The 16,334-nt window shown below is 36.6% G+C and overlaps 1 protein-coding gene across 2 annotated transcripts; it reads right to left on the bottom strand.

Moving 5' to 3' along the window:
* Positions 1-8,158: 8,158 nt before the first annotated feature.
* On the bottom strand, positions 8,159-16,071 carry LOC132434411 (early activation antigen CD69-like). Of its 2 annotated transcripts, XM_060026077.1 has the most exons (5): positions 15,948-16,071; positions 12,088-12,210; positions 10,787-10,986; positions 10,332-10,435; positions 8,159-9,300 (listed from the first exon to the last, which is right to left on the bottom strand). In XM_060026077.1, the coding sequence occupies exons 1-5, from the start codon at positions 16,009-16,011 to the stop codon at positions 9,192-9,194; spliced, it is 600 nt and encodes a 199-aa protein (XP_059882060.1). In that variant the 5' UTR covers positions 16,012-16,071; the 3' UTR covers positions 8,159-9,191. The 2 variants fall into 2 exon arrangements, with proteins under 2 accessions (XP_059882060.1, XP_059882061.1); XM_060026078.1 differs by lacking the exon at positions 12,088-12,210.
* Between the last annotated feature and the right edge of the window lie 263 nt (positions 16,072-16,334).

Consider the following 16,334-nt stretch of genomic DNA (forward strand, 5'->3'; position numbering starts at 1 on the left):
CAGATTTGAGGGTTTTGAAAAGCTGATGTCCCGTTCTGATGTCCTTTTTTATGCAATTCCCTTTCAAGTTTATTGCCCCTTTAAAATTTTGTGTTGTCTGTCTTTTTCTTATTGATTTCTCAGTTTTTTAAGGTCTATATCTCACAGTCTTTGCTAAGGGAATCTGGGTGGCTATTGAAACACAGCTTCAGCACTCAGGCACACAGTTAAAACTTTTCCTTAGCCTTCACTTCCTATTGCTACAGTCTCAAGGTCAGTCAGAGGTGAGACCTTTGGACCTTTTCAAATCATTCCTGGACACGCACACGTTACATGTGTATGACATTCCAGATTCCCAGGAATAGGTTCAAAGCCCGCTTTTCAAAATCCACATGCAACAACACAAATAAGTATCAAAAATCTACTGATGAGGAAAGTTTTTCCTTTTAAATTTTGGTCAGCTTTTTGTCTCCACTGTTACTATTGCTGCTTTAGAAAGTGAAGCAATAGTCACTGATGTTTTTGACAAACACTTATAGGAATTAGGGAAAGAGTAGTTGGTTTTCAAAGCATCTCATCTGAAGATGAACAGGCAAGCTTTAGCGACAGGGTGGAAGCTGAAGGAAAAAAATGTCATGTCGGTAGGGGGCGCTGTGTGATTGTGGTTGGCATAAACAGTAGCGGCAATGAAATCTGATATATTCGGTTTTAAATATTCTATATTTTTATGTGCCTATATAAGCCATATTTTCTCAGTGTCAAATTGTCTGGGTATGAGTCCTAGATCTGAAATGTAAAGGCTTTGGGCAAAATACTTAGTTTCCTTATGACTTGGTTTCCTTGCATATAAAATGAGATCTCAATTAACACCTAAATTCTAGGGTTGTTGTCAGGATTAAGTAAATGGATCATATGCAAAGTAGTCCCTGACATATAGAAGCACCAAATAATGTTGCTTAGAACCATAGCTATATTTTTATTATGTTTATTGGAACAATATCATCATTCAATGCAAACTTTTGTTACTTTTATATTTTTGGTGCTTTGTATAAGACAGGAAGCAAATGTCCTCAAACTTATCAAAGTAATGTGAGCTGAAGACTGCACCACATGGAATCAGGTATAATTCAGCAAAATGTAACTAATGGAAAGCCTGGAACAACAGTTAAGGGTGAGAGATATTAAGCAACAAGATTTTAAGCACTCCCCAAGAACTTTGGGAATTATTCAGAAGAGATTTCTTAAAGGCAGCAGGAGACCTCACGTAGTCTTATTTGGCTATTCCTAAAAAGCATGGATAATCATTCACTAGGTGATACCAACCCTGTCCCCACTGAGAGCAACCTGTAAAGTAGGTAAAATATTTTAAACCATATTAAAGGCATCAGTGAGATAGAAAGTAGTGAAGAATAACATAATGCAAGTCCAAGAGAAAGTTGAAACCTGAAAAGAAGAGCTGCTTTTCCTATAGAAGATTTTCAAAGACAGAAAAGGAAGCTGAGTTCCCGAACAGGGCTTTGGTGTCTTAGAAGCGAGGGTAACTCTGGTCTTCAAGCAGGGGTAAGGGACTGAAAAATCAGTATATCTCACCGAGTTGGTTCACCAAAATCTATACCCAAGGACAAGATTTTCCAACCTTGGAACTATTGACAATTTGAGTCAGATTATTCTTTCCTGTTGGGGGGTGTCGTGTGTGTTGTATGATGTTTGGAAGCATCACTTCATCTCTTACTTCTACCTTCTAGATGCCAGTAGCAACTTCCCTCCACCTTTACTCCATACCATGTTGAAGAACCAAAAATATCTCTAGACGTTGCTAAATATCCTTTGAGGGACAAAATCCTCCCAGGTTGAAAAACACCACCCTAGGAGTAAGGTTGATTTGAGAGTAGACTGGTCTTTGAAGGAGGAAGAGCTGAACTTCAAATTCCTTCAGTCTCTAAAGAGTTAAAGGAAGTGATCCCAGATTGTTAGTGACTGTGATGATTTTCTGGAAGCAAATTTAACTTCTGCAAGATGTCAAAGAAAAATTATACTGAGTTGAACAGGAGAGGAAGACTTTATTCAAGACTATTGCAATAAGTGAAGAAATCGAGGTCAATTCTGCTGAAACAAACGGCAAGAAGATTTTCAAGTGCTGGGGTCAGAAGGTGCTGGAGGATGTTAGGGGAGCTGGTCAATGTGCTTAGACCATTTGTATTTACTAATTGGTGCTCATATGTTCATTGGTATTTTGCTCCTAGTTTAGGTCCCTACCCTCCTGCAGAGACTGGGAGGTAGGGGTGCTCTCTCCTTGGTGATCACATTTCCAAGGGATGGCTCACAGGTCCTTCAGAAAAACATTTCTGGGCTGTCAAACCGGCAAAAGGCTGGAAGAAGATTTACATCTCAAAGGGACAGGGAAAGAATTTTCAATTACAAGTTTTTTCAGGTAAGTGCTCTAAGAAAAGAGAGGTCAGGAGCCTGTAGTCAGGAAGAAACCTAAGATTTAGTTACAGTGAGAGGAATATTCAGTCCAACTTGGTCAAATAATATAACCTTATTTCAGTTCTCAGACAGTTAATACCATGCTTCACAGACAAAATCTAGCCCTCAACAACAATGACAAAAAAATGGGTATTTAAGTAAATAAGGCAACATGAAAAATAACAAATAGAAATAATAGACATAATAGACAGCTGTTAAAGACCTTCAAGGGCTCCAGAAATTGCAAAGTGAGACACAGACTTTGACATAAGAATGTTCAAATATAATTTAAAGAAAATTAGATTTACATATATATAATTTCTAAAATATAGATATTTCATATTTTAAAAGTAAATATAAATATTTTGAAATAATAACTTATTTAAAAGGAGCTCAAGGAAACAAAATACGTATATTAGAATTTAGGCTGAAACTTGGAAATTATTAAAAAAAGATGAAAGTGGAAATTCTAGAACTAAAGACTATAACAATTAAAATTAAGATCTCAGAAGAAATAGAAGAGATTTTTCTTAACATGATAATATGTATCCCCACCACCACCAAAAGAAAAAAGAACAAAACAAGCAAAGAAAACTATAGTAAACATTATGTTAACGTTTAAATGTTGAAAACTTTCCCTCTGAGATCGAGAACCAGACAAAATGTTCATGATCATCACGTCTATTTAACATCATTACTGGTGGCCTTAGCAAACACAAAGTTATAAAGATTTGAAAGGAAAAATCATAGCACACATCAGCCATAGACACAATTCTGCTTATAGAAGACCCAAGGGAATCTACTGATAAATTATTAGAATTAATAAGTGACTTGAGAAGATCCCTGGATGCAAAATCAATATAAAAAATCAATTGTACTTTTCTTCAGCAGAAACTAGCTGAAAATGAAAATTTAAAAATACTTTGTATTAGTTTTCTGTTGGCGCTTTAACAAATTACTACAAATCCGTCATCTTAAAACAACACGTATTTCTTTTCTGGCTGTTTCTGTAGCTCAGAAGTTCAGGCTCAGTGTGACTCGGTTAGTTCTTTGCTTAGGGTCTATGAGGGCAAAATCAAGGTTTCAGCAGGGCCTCCTTTCCCTGTGGAGGACCTCGGAAAGAATCACTTCTAAGTTTGTGCAGGTCGTTGGAAATGCCATTGTCTTTGGCTGAAGTGTTTGAGTCCTCACTTACTTGCTGACTGTCAGCCTCTCTCATCTTCTTAAGGCCAACAACCTTCTTTATGCTGCTGCCTGCTCCGTCTTCAAGTCAGCAAAAATGCTTCTAATTTCTTTGACCTCTTTTTCGGTAACTCCAGCTAGAGAAATCTCTCTGCTTTTAAAGGCTCATATATAGGCAAACCTCAGAGATATTGTAGGTTCTTATCCCGGTTGCCTCGGCCTGCAGCGGCTTGAAGCAGGGTTTCTGTTCCCAGCCAGAGATTGACGTCAGTCCTCGGCAGTGAGAGTGCTGAACCCTAGCCACAAGATCACCAGGGACCAGTGGCCAATGCCAAGGCCCTGTACTGTCTGCTGTGTAGAAATGAATTTCCACATAGAGATGCAAAGTAGTGAAACAAGTAAAGTGTTTATTAGGAGGATAGACACATGGGTGGCCTCAGAGATTCGCACCGTCGTGGTGGTTTGAATCACTTTTATGGGGCATTTCTTCTTGGGTTTCCTTTGGCCAATCGTCTTGCTTCACCTGGTTCTGGGCCCGTATTTGGTTTATCTCAGGGTCCTCCCATATGTGTGCACACATCTCTTAGCCAAGATGGATTCTAGTGAAGAGGTCTATGGGTAGCTGGCATCACTTATTAGGAGGTGGCGCCCCCTCCCTTTTTGATCTTCAAGGGGCCTTTCTGCGCATGTGTAGTCAGGAAGGTCTCCTTGACTTCGAGAATGAGGAATATGTGGTCTTTTATCTCTCATCTGGGAGGACTCAGCTTCTCCTCTCTCCTGCTATTTTGGAGTATCTGTCGACAGGGGACGGACTCCGGCTGTTCAGCCTGGGGTCCATCTACCTCCTGCCTCAGTTTGGTTCCAGACCACCACAATAAAGGGAATATCACAATAAAGTGAGTCACACAGATTTTTTTGTTTCCTAGTGCATATAAAAGGTACGTTTGGACTATACTGTAGTCTATTACGTGAGCAATAGCAATTATGTCTAAGAAATCAACAAACATACCTAAATTTAAAAATACTTTCTTGCTAAAAAATGCTAGCCATCATCTTGTTGCAGCAGGCAGATAGCTAGATGTGAGCAGAGAAATGGGGGCAGGAGGCAGGAAATCACGCGTCTTGTAAACAGCGGGGGTCCATGGGTAGACAAAGAAAAGCAACGACCTCCGGACTGAAAGGAAGCCAGACATTTTGGGTGGTAAGTATCCTGGAAGCAGACAAAGAAAGGTGAGGAAAGTTGGAATCTCCTGCATCCGAATGTAACGTGTTGCTCATTTTATTCTCATTGCAGTAGAATTAGCCTTGCAGATGAGAAGTATCTATCATGCACTGACGCCATGACACTTCTGGTCTAAGCTAAATAAGGACAAAAATCCCTCCTTCCCTCAGGAAGAAGGAGCTGGGATGAAAATCAGGGAATACGACTCCCAAACTCCTCCCTCCCCACTGAATATTCCGCTCCTTCATGTGTAAGCGTCTCATAACTGGCTTGCCAAAGAAACCCAGGGTAGCAGTTCCTCACCTGTCTGCTCTCTCCCTCTGAGAACGTATTCTTGCATAAGTAAATAATCACTTTACTTTCTTAACCTCCCCGCTTTGTCTCCGAATTCTTTCACGACAAGGCAAGAATCTTAAATCCACCGGGAACCATCTGAGCCATCAATGAGTCATAATCTTTTTGCAGTAGTAACACCAGAGATCACCGATCCCAGGTCACCATAATATAACGAAATATTTCGAGAATTACCAAAGGGTGATAACAAAGATGTGAAGCAAGAAAATGCTGTTGGAAAAATGGCACCGATAGGTTTGTTTGATGCAGGGTTGCCACAAACCCTCAATTTGTGAAAAATGCCATAGAGCAAAGCACAGTAAAACTCCGAGGTATGTTTGTAATTAGTTTGGGACTACCTGGCCAATTCAGGAGAATCTATCTGAAAGTCGGCAACATTAATTCCATCTGAATTTCTTTCCATGTAATGTTACATATTTACACTTTCCAAGTCGTGAATCTTTTGGGGCGACTATCTTGTCTACGTGGGGGAGGGAAAATAATTTTCCCTCTACCCTTCTAGGTTCTTGGTTGAGACACCTCCTGTAATAAAAGGCAGATTAATGGGAGAAAAGCAAGCAGACGTTTAATAACATGCATACCTCCTGCGTATGTGGGAGAGAACCAGGAAAACCAAGTAACTCCTGAAAACGATCCAAACCATAACCTTAAATAATATTTCCAGGTAAAGACAAAAGAAGATGTTGGGGAGGGAGAGGGCGGCCTGGTATGGAGGCCACCAGGAAAAGCACAGTAAACAAGGGTAAGGTTGTTGCACAGATTTAAGTTGTTGCCTTCTCCACTAAGATTTTCTAGAGTCCCTTCTCTTCCTGTACAGAAAGGGAGACACCCTTACAAATGGCGATTTCTCTTATAAATGTAAATGTCGCTTACAAAAGGGTAACTTCTATTCAGTTTTCAGAGCTTCACCTGTGAATGCTGTTTTTTAATTTTTTTTAAAATAATCGGCGTAACATGATCCTTAAGCCAAAGAGACATATTTTGAGGTGACAAATCCTGCCCCCCTTCACCTACCAGATACCATTTGCAATGGTAATATACACACGTAATATATACATGTATATATACACATGTAATATACCTAGGAATAAATTTAAAGAGACATATAGGAGTTCTATACAAAAATCTATAACGTATAGAAAGAAATTAAAGATAGAAATTAAAGAAGACTAAAATTAAAGAATTTAATGGAGAATTAAATCATGGCATGGAGTAAAAGACTTAATAAAGATGTCAATTTTTGCCAACTTTGTTTTTTTTTTTTGCGGTACGCGGGCCTCTCACTGTTGTGGCCTCTCCTGTTGTGGAGCACAGGCTCCAGACGCGCAGGCTCAGCGGCCATGGCTCAAGAGCCCAGCCACTCTGCGGCATGTGGGATCTTCCCAGACCGGGGCATGAACCTGTGTCCCCTGCATCAGTAGGCGGACTCCCAACCACTGCGCCACCAGGGAAACCCAGCTTTTAACCTTTAAAAAATACTTTTAAACTTATTGAATCCCTATAATCATCTGAGATAAGCAGGTAAACTATTACTCCCCTTTCCAGAGGAAGAAATTGAAATTATGTTGGAAAAACCAAATAAAACACAGAAAAGTGATAGTTAAAAGTTTGAATACAGGACCAAATAAAGTAGGATATCTGTTATATATTTCCACAGCATCCTACATATTCCCTGCTATAAGACTCCATCACCACCATAATATAACACTTTACTTACTGTTTGTTTTACAAATAGACCATAAATTCCCCAAGACTAGTTTTCATGCCAAATTTGCTTAGTGTTTTAACTTTACTGTCCACCACAGTGTTGCTTAATAATCATTCACTGAATAAATTTTTTTAAAAAAAAACCCTCAAAAAATGCTATGTAGAAATAGACACATCATGTAGAAATGCTGCTTTTTGCTAAACTTACTTTGAGGGCATGGTGTTCCCATTTATAATGATCACCACTAAAGTTTAATACATCTTTGGGGTTCACTGTGAGCCAGGTGCTCTTCTACGTCCATTTTCATGTATTAACTAGCTTAACTTCTAGCTAACTTTAACAAAATTTCTACCTAATTCTAACTAAAACAGCCGGTCAACTAGAGAGAGGCAGAAATGAAACTTGGACAGTATTTCTCTTTCACTCCAGCTCTCAACATCTACACTTTCCCTTACACATTTCATAGTGCGTGGATCCAAGACGTTGCTTTCTAACATGACCCAGGAGTAGATTGTTGTTATTAATGATAAGATATCAGAGTTTGGAGCCTGTAGGAACTGAAGGACACTGAGATTAAGAAACTCTATATTATTTATCGCTAAGCAGTGTCTGGAATCCAGATTTCTTTTCAATATGCCATAGTAGTGACAACAGTTTAAAGATACTACATATAGCATACATTTCCAACTTTCAGAGAAGGAGAATACTGTGAAATACATTCATGAAACAATTTTGAAGGTAGTAGTATTTTTCCTTATTGAAAAATCTCATGAAGATTATGGAGTGCCTTATTTCTATTGAATGAATTATTTTATGTAAATAACTACGAGTATAGCATTTCAGAAATGAATAAGATGCTTTCAGAACATCAGTGATGAGGACAAATTATGCTCTCTTTTGGAGAGAGGACGAGCTTACAAATAAATCCTTGCAAAGTGACGTTAGCCGCCTCCAAATTTCTCTGTGCCTCTTCAGGGTGATAAACAATAAAAGAAAGAAAGTGATAGAGTCAAAAATTCTTAAATGACATAAATTCCTCTAAAGTCAATTAGAATATTTACTGAACTTTTGCTGTTTACAGAAAAGTAGATACAGCCCTTTGAAAACACACATGAAAACAACTTACAAAGTACAAACCATATTATAAATCTAAGGTTTTACAATAGAAATGTCTTTGAAAAAAAGTTACAGTATTCTGTTTCTTCCTTTCTAGCATGAGATATGTTTTAATATATTTTGAAGGAATGACCACTTTTTAGAAACCATTTTGTTTATTCTACTTTCATTTTAACATACATAAAAGCAGGTTATGATTGTACTGGATACAAAAGACAAACAAATAAACACACGTTATTGCACTTAGAAAATACTTCTCATGAAGTATTGCACATGATAGAATAGATCAGGAAAGGAGAATAGATCAGGAAAGGCACAAGGTTATAAACAGATAGGACTAGTATTATTCCAGATTTGAACAATACAGACTTTTTCCTGATAGAGATTTGCCACATCACATATTGCACATTTTCCAACACTTTTATCTGTTTTACAAATATTCCTCATATTCTTTGTTTTTGTCCTTATCTCTGTAAAACATTGTGTATAAGGCAATAAATTATGTACCATTGAAAAAGACAAGTCTACGCTGAAGAAGTGAAAAAAAAAGACTGGCGTAAATATATGATCACCCCATTCTTTGGGGGGCAAATGACAAAGTAACTTGACAAACTTCTTTAAAAAGAGAGAAACATTACAAAGCTTCATTTCATAAGCATTTGCCCATTGATAAATGTCCTCTGAGTTCAAGAAAAATGCATTTAGACTAAATACCTCTGTTGCCAGTTAAAATTTCCTCTGTTTACATTCAGCTTTTAATACTACTATTTAATTCCTTCATCCAGTGCAAATGCATGAAGGGCACACGTTGTTCACAGTCATTCAACAATAAATAATAACTCTAAACTTAGTTACCTTATTATTTCTGAATTAAAAAAATATAAAGTGCATTCAAAAGTTTTGAAGTCATTTTTCTCATTCTTGGACAAAATTAGTCAACCTGTAACATTTTCAGCTCATGGCAGAAGTATTCCACAGTGCAGATATTCCTGGAATTTTTCTCCCTTTTTTCCACAGTCTTGTTTGGAAGAAAATTTCCAAAATAGTAAAAAGTTTTTTTCACAAAGTCTTTATGGGAAACTTCTGACCATAGAGCGCCATTCATCAACACACATTTCCTTGAGTTCCATGATAGAATAGTATATAAGCAAATATGATTCCTCTTTATTTGGAGGGTTTGCTACATATCCAGTGTAAATTCTTTTCACATTCTGTGCTGCTGACCTCTGTGCTGTTCAGAAATGCACAGTTCTCAGATCCTGTAAGGTTGAACCTGTCAACAATAAAGAAACCAGAATTATTGTCAGTTTATCACTTCCGTTCAGTTACATGAGAATCAGCTTTGTGGTGGTGGAGGTGGTGGTTTCTGCTTTTTTTTTTTTCTTAGTAGGAATGCATGAGGCCAGTGTGCTCAAATGATCACAGAGTAATCTGCAGAGACAGTAGACAAAGACCCAAAAGAATAGTATGTGGTGAGAAGATACAAAATTAAGAGTAGACGTCTCCATTTGTTTGCTTGGTGTATCACCACAGGAGTGACTCGTTCATTTTTGAGTTCACAAACCATTCCCAGAAAGTATAAACATTCAACAGTCATGTGTACTAGCGCATAGAGTTTTAGAGGGTAACAGTCCCTGGTGCCCATTTGTGGGTGTGAAACATACCAAGGATTCCTTTTCTAGAGATTTAAAGTAATTTTCTGTATCTTTAATTTTCATAAAACTATTTAGGGAGCTAGAAATTGTTTCAAGTCTGAGTTTTCAGATGACAAAGATTAACACTAAACTTATACGATGTCCTTCAAACTTTAAAATGTGCAGGTAATGGCCATAAAGTCAGCATCTTTAATTCTGGGGCAGGTTTTCTCTCAGATCCATAGAAGCTTCTAATTAGGTATTGAAAATACTGTTCTTTATCTCTGTGGAGAGGAGAACTGGCAAAGCAAAAAGGAATTACTAGCTTGTCAATAAAATATAAATATGAGACTGGAAATGTTGGATTTTTTTCCCATCATCATATTTATACCTGGAATATTTCTGAGTTTTATTCCACTCAAATTTGCTGAGATCAAGTTACTAAGAAGCATTTATTGTATGAATTCCAAGCAGATAAAAAGAAAAAAATGATAATATTAAAGCCCTTCTTTAAAGAAGTCCGTAGAGTATAACATACAAAAGAGATTGTTAAAGTTCTGCTTATAAAGAGCTCAATCTTCATGTAGAACAGTACTTCTAAAGGAAAAAAGGAAAGTGGTTCCCTTGAGCTGCCATCCTGGGGAGGATAAAGAGATATCTTGAAACTCACCAGTTATTAAATTTTTTGCCATTTGACCATTTCCACATCTGGTCAGCTTCATTTTTCAGCCCAATCCAGTGTTCAGTTCTACCCACATGCTGTTTTAAAAAGATCTTGAAGAAAGCACAAAGGAACTGTATGTTAAACCACCCCTCCTGATAAGTATGTAATAAATCTTGTTTCTTAAATCTGCAACTCGTAGGCATGATAGCTAAGCTGATTATTTACTAGTTCTACGTAGGTTCAGCTCATGTGGATTTTTGGCCTTTGAGGCTAAACAAATCACATTTAAAGACTAAATTGAACTCTCATTTTGACCTCAGACTGATCATGTGGCTTTTCTGTGACTAAATTTTCCTGGGTGAGAGACAGATACAATGTCTTCCCTTAGAAGGAAACCACAGAGTAGCTATATAAAATAGAATAGCAATATCTTACAGAATTGTTTTTGAATACTATCTTACCATGTCCTCTTCAGAATCAATGACAGCAAGAGTGGCACCGTGTTTGGAGCAAAAGTTTTGGGCCAAGGTCCAGTTCCTTGTTTTCTTGGAAATAAGATAGCATTTCCCCTGGTATACTATCCAATCATCTGAGCAAGAAGAAACATGGGTGTTTGGTGACACCGAGGACATATATTGGCCTGGACAGTTGTACTGGCCCACTGTGAACAGGAAAAGTGTTTGTTTTAGTAACACAAGAAACCAAATACCCACAGTGTGCAGAACTAGTTCAGGGGATGCTGTGCTGTGCTGGGTGATAAACGAAGATAAAGGAAAGAAGGTGAATTCTTTTTTTTTTTTAATGAATTCTTTTTTAAAAAAAATTTTATTGAGGTATAGTTGACGAGAGATGTTATATTAGTTTCGGGTGTACAACATGGTGATTCAAAATTTTTATACGTTATATATACTCCATTTAAAATTATAAAAAAGGAAGGTGAATTTTGGAAAGAGTAATAAGAAGGCAGTTTCTCACTTTATCTGATCTCTCATTGTGCCTAATCATCATGGTACTAGGTATAAGAAATAAGAGGGAGTCACTTTGGTCAGAAAGTGGAGGGTAAATTTTAAAATCTTGAAAATAGTCTTTGGACTAGAAAGGCTAAAATACATTAAACTTCCAAGTAAGGTTTTGTATCTGAATGCAGATGGGGAAGAATTTGAAGACATAGTATATACAGACCTATACTGGAAGGTAGAGGAGAGAATACTTTGCAGAGGAGCAATTCAGAATACACAAAAATTTATGGTTGGGGATGTATCATAAAACTGTAAAATTTCATGTTTGTATAAGACACAAATGTATCTTGGTATAGCTGTATGTTTCGAATACCATAACACAACTGACTCTCTGGGAGCTTCTAGATATATTCTATATCTATATCTATATTCTGTGGCTTTTGAGATAAGAGACTGACCAATTCCTGATTAATCTATGGCTTAGGTATTATTTTTTTCATCAACAATGAATGTGCAGCCCACATTTTTCCAGTTAAACGTCTATATATTTAGACTCTAAATCGGCCCCTTTTATTCCAGATTTAAACATCTGCTCACATGTAATTTTCTCCCACAGTATTGTATAAATCATAAGAACTTTTAATATTTCTAAAGCACTAGAAAACTAAACAAAAGTATTGCCTCAATTATTCAAGGAATGTGGAATCATATTTAGCATTTCCTAGGAAATTGACCATGTATGAAAAATGAGATTGTCCTAAATTAATCAGAACTTTTGATGAATTCATGAAGTGCAGACCCACCTGATAAAGCAACGAGAGCTATGATTAGAGTGGTGATGAAGACCACGTTCACTACAGCACATGGGATGGGAACTTGAATGGACCCTTCATGATATGCCGCAAAATGAAGCCTGGTGGCATTATCTGAAGAGAGAAAGTAGATGATGAATTCAAGCAGGCTATAGAAGTAAGAAAGAGACATTTGATTTTCTCTTGAGGCATTTAAAATAAAAAAATAGCTATGTGTCTCCCTATCTTCTTATATGAAATTTATAAGTTAATTTCCCTCAAGTGTTGAGTGAATTTGGATAGTTTATTTTTGGCTAGAAATAAAACAATCCAGTCACAATCATGATATCATAAAATATCTCCCCCAAATACGTACTCAGTAGCTATGAAAATCCTAAATATATCATAATTGTATTGTTTTAATCACAATAAGAACATTTAGTAAATATCTGATTACCCTAGAAGACATATAAAAAGAACATCCTATGTACAATCCCTTAAATTCTCTGTAGTTACTGTTTAAGGGAGATGGTATAAATGGGTATAAATGTGGGTGATATAATAAAAAATGTTGAACTGATATAAAAATATATACAACTGGGATGACTAAAAATTAAAAAAAAAGATGGATGGTACTTTTTTGTGAATTTGGTAGATGTGAAGCATTGAAATTTCCATATTTTACTGAATGGGAGAGTAGAATGGAAAAAAATACTTTGGAAAACTATTTCTTACATAATTAAATATACACTTATCCTATGATCCAGAAACTCTACTCCTATTATTTTCTCAAGAGAAATGAAAATACATCTTCAAAATGTTTTATATAAGAACGTTCAGAGCAACTTTATTCTTAACAGCCAAATCCTAGAAATAAACCAAGTATCCATCAACAGGAAAATGGATAAACAAATTATGGTATACCCATACAAGAAATTCTACTCAGAAATTAAAAAATTGGAACAACTGATGCATGCAACAAAATGGATGAATCGCAAAAAAAAATGTTGAGCAAAAAAAATCCAGCCACAATTATATACTGTATATATTCATTTATGTGACATTCAGGAATAGCTGAACTAAACTTGATGATAGAAATGAGAAAAGTGATTGCTTTTATGTGTTGGAAAATTAATTTGACTGGAAAGGAACACAGGGAAACTTTCTGGGGTGATGGAAAATGCCAAATGTTGGTTGGAGTTGTAGTTATAACTCATTAAACTGTATATGTATGATCTGTGCATACATTGTATGTCAATTTTACCTCATTTAAAAATAACAGGTGACTGAAAAATAAGATGTTTGAATTTTCCAAGAGAAGTTAAAATAATAGAGGAAATTTAACAGTACTATAGACTAAATATTGGGTGGAAATAGGTTTTTTCATTTATCCTTTTTATAATGCTAAAACCAAGTAAAAGTTTTATTTCATCAATGAGAAATATTTTTGTGGAAGGATTTAGAATATGAATATGATGTGAATGATGATTCTTAGTTACCAAAAAACACCCACCACCAACAACAACAAAGCTAGAAAGATATCTGTTCTAGATTAGAAATAAATAATTGAGAAAGGAGAGAGGGGAATTTTGTGACTCAGAGTTTGAATTTGATTTTTGCTAGGATGAGCTATCAGGATATTTAAAATTCGGCCTCACAGGAAATATATAGATCCCTATTATGCTCTCAAAAACTGAAATGTAAAATAACTACTTGAATGATATTAAAACTTACCATGAAAGATAGTCTCAATATGCAAAAATATCCTATTTTTCAGTATGGGTGGCTTTCATAATTAAAAGGTTGTCTATACAGACACAACTTGAAATTCGTGTATTTTTTTTCCTTAAAGCCTTTCTTTAAGGTTAAACTAGGCAAAGAGATGCTGCTTTCTTTCACAGTAATTTTGCTATGTAATGGATGTCAGCATCAACTGTTGCTTCTTCTGAGGATTGTTTCTCCCAGTATAGATCTGCATTCAGGTTTTGCAAGAGAAGGCTTTACTTCACTCCCATCTGGTTCTATTTCTCTCAGCTTCTTAAAGCAAACCTTCCTTTTTTCACCAGCATACAACTGTCACCGGAAGCAGCCTTTCGTAGCTATGGTAGCAAGTTCAGAGCTCTCTGTCTAGTTTCACTTCTTACCATGTGAGACTCGATCATGGGGTTCAAACTCAATGCAGGAACAGCTCTGGCTCTTCAGCAAGTGCCAACACATCCAAGTAACTCATGGACGCCAGAGCCCATTGGCTTATCCACTGGACTCACTCTATTGGCTTATCCAGTGGGTAAGCTATGGAGATGATTCTCAGACTGTACTTTATATCCATTAGTGAGGGCTATTGTTACTCACAGTTTGACTTATCCCCTAGGTAAGAAAACACTCCCCTAAGAGCATACTTCTGCTCGGATTACAAGCCCTGTCCATTAATGGAGAAATTGAAAACAAATCCACTAGTACATATTGAATCACCAAGGGTGGTGCTCAATAATTGTTTATACTAATGAAGCAAGTACAAATAGCAGCGTAGACTAAACATTCATAAATTAAATATTCAACAGAAAATTGGAATGATCTCAGGAAAAGTTAAGAATTACTACCAATAGCTCCTTCTTCTTTCAACTATGCTGTTTATAGAGTGGTTTTATTCTTAAATATATTTTTTCTTTTGGGGCAGCTCAGCTGAGCCATCAAGTTATGGCTATCTGGTTACCAAAAAATTTTTGTGGCTTGTACGTGTTATCCACACTTGATTTTGTGTTCGTAAGTGAAAGATGGGTTTATCAGAGGTAATGAATGCTTTTCTAAAGCAAACCACTCTAGTAGACCCATACTCAGAAAACAATCCCTTCCTCTAGATTTTTTTAGCTCTGCTGTTCATAACACATTCTTTGTTACTGGTTAGGTTTGCTTACAAGTAAACTCTAGTTCCTACATGCTAGTGCTTGGGGCACCTCATTAATTAGAGAGGAAGAGAGAGAGAAATGAAACCAATCAAGAAAGCCTCACCGAAACAAATTATTGTAAAACAATGGGACAATCCTGGTAATCGAAAATGAAAGGTCTGAGGACAGAATAGACAAATAGAAAAGAAGAAAAAGCATATAGCAAAGATGATCATGTTTTGATGAAAAATAAAAGAAAGGAAGAAAAACATCTGATTCATGTAGAATTTGAAGCCCACGATTAGAAGGGTGAAATAGAAGAGCGAAATGGAGGAAAAGAGTTCCATAAAGAATATAGAAGATTTCATTTTCAAGAATTCTTTCATGACTTTCTCCTAATAAGTTACCATTGGGCACTGTAAATGTTCAGATGTTTATATGGATATTCTCTCAAAAATTAGAAACCTTTGTTCCCAGCAACTGGAGGATGCTGTCTTGAGAACACCAGAGAAGGCCCACCCAGAAAGCACAAAATGGTACAAGGTAAAGGCAATCAAGAATGTAATTGTTTATGTGGAAAACAGAGTTTTCCATAAAGAGAGTCAGTGCTTCCTATAGGATGGATATGGGAAAATGATGGCCAGTTCACTGGGCTAGGGCAGTGAGGTTTCTAATTAAATATGAAAAATTGAGATGATATAAACTAAAACAAAGAAACAAACCTTTAGAGAGCTTCTGAAATTCACCCTTGTGATTTCCTCTCAAGTTTCTATTTGTCTTCTCATAGAAAAAGAAATATTTACTTCTTCCCCATTTTCTCCTTTATTCCAACTGAAATAGAATGTAACCAAGTTCTTCAAAAGACAAGCTTCATTTTCCCCCAACTACCGTTATATATCATAGATAGATAGATAGGTAGGTAGATAGATATAAATATAGATATATTGATAGATGCTACCAGTATATGAGGAGTAAGACCTGACTTACTTTGTTGTGCTCTTTTCAGATGCAAGGAGCTGGTCTCTGTTGCAGAACAATCTTCAGAATTCATCTTTATCCTCGTCACGATCCCTTGGTTAATCGCAGGTCAAGCCAGTCTGCAGTGAGTCTTTGCTGGAGCTCTTGTTCAGTCTCTGAGTCTCTGAGATATCTTAGCATTTATATTCAGTTACATTGTCTCCACCCACTTCCTCTCACCTCCGGATCTTTCAGCTACTCCTGTCCTCTTTAATTCATGCTCTAGTGGCCCAAACAGTTTACAATGCGGTGTTGTGGTGAGCTACGGGTTTTCCCTGCTGTCTGAAACGTGCTTTCTCACAATTGTAGGTGCAGCGTGAAGAGACAAGCGCGGTTTTCCCAGAATCCGAGATATCC

This window comes from Delphinus delphis, chromosome 11 (genome assembly GCF_949987515.2).
Source record: "Delphinus delphis chromosome 11, mDelDel1.2, whole genome shotgun sequence".
NCBI classification, from domain to species: domain Eukaryota; kingdom Metazoa; phylum Chordata; class Mammalia; order Artiodactyla; family Delphinidae; genus Delphinus; species Delphinus delphis.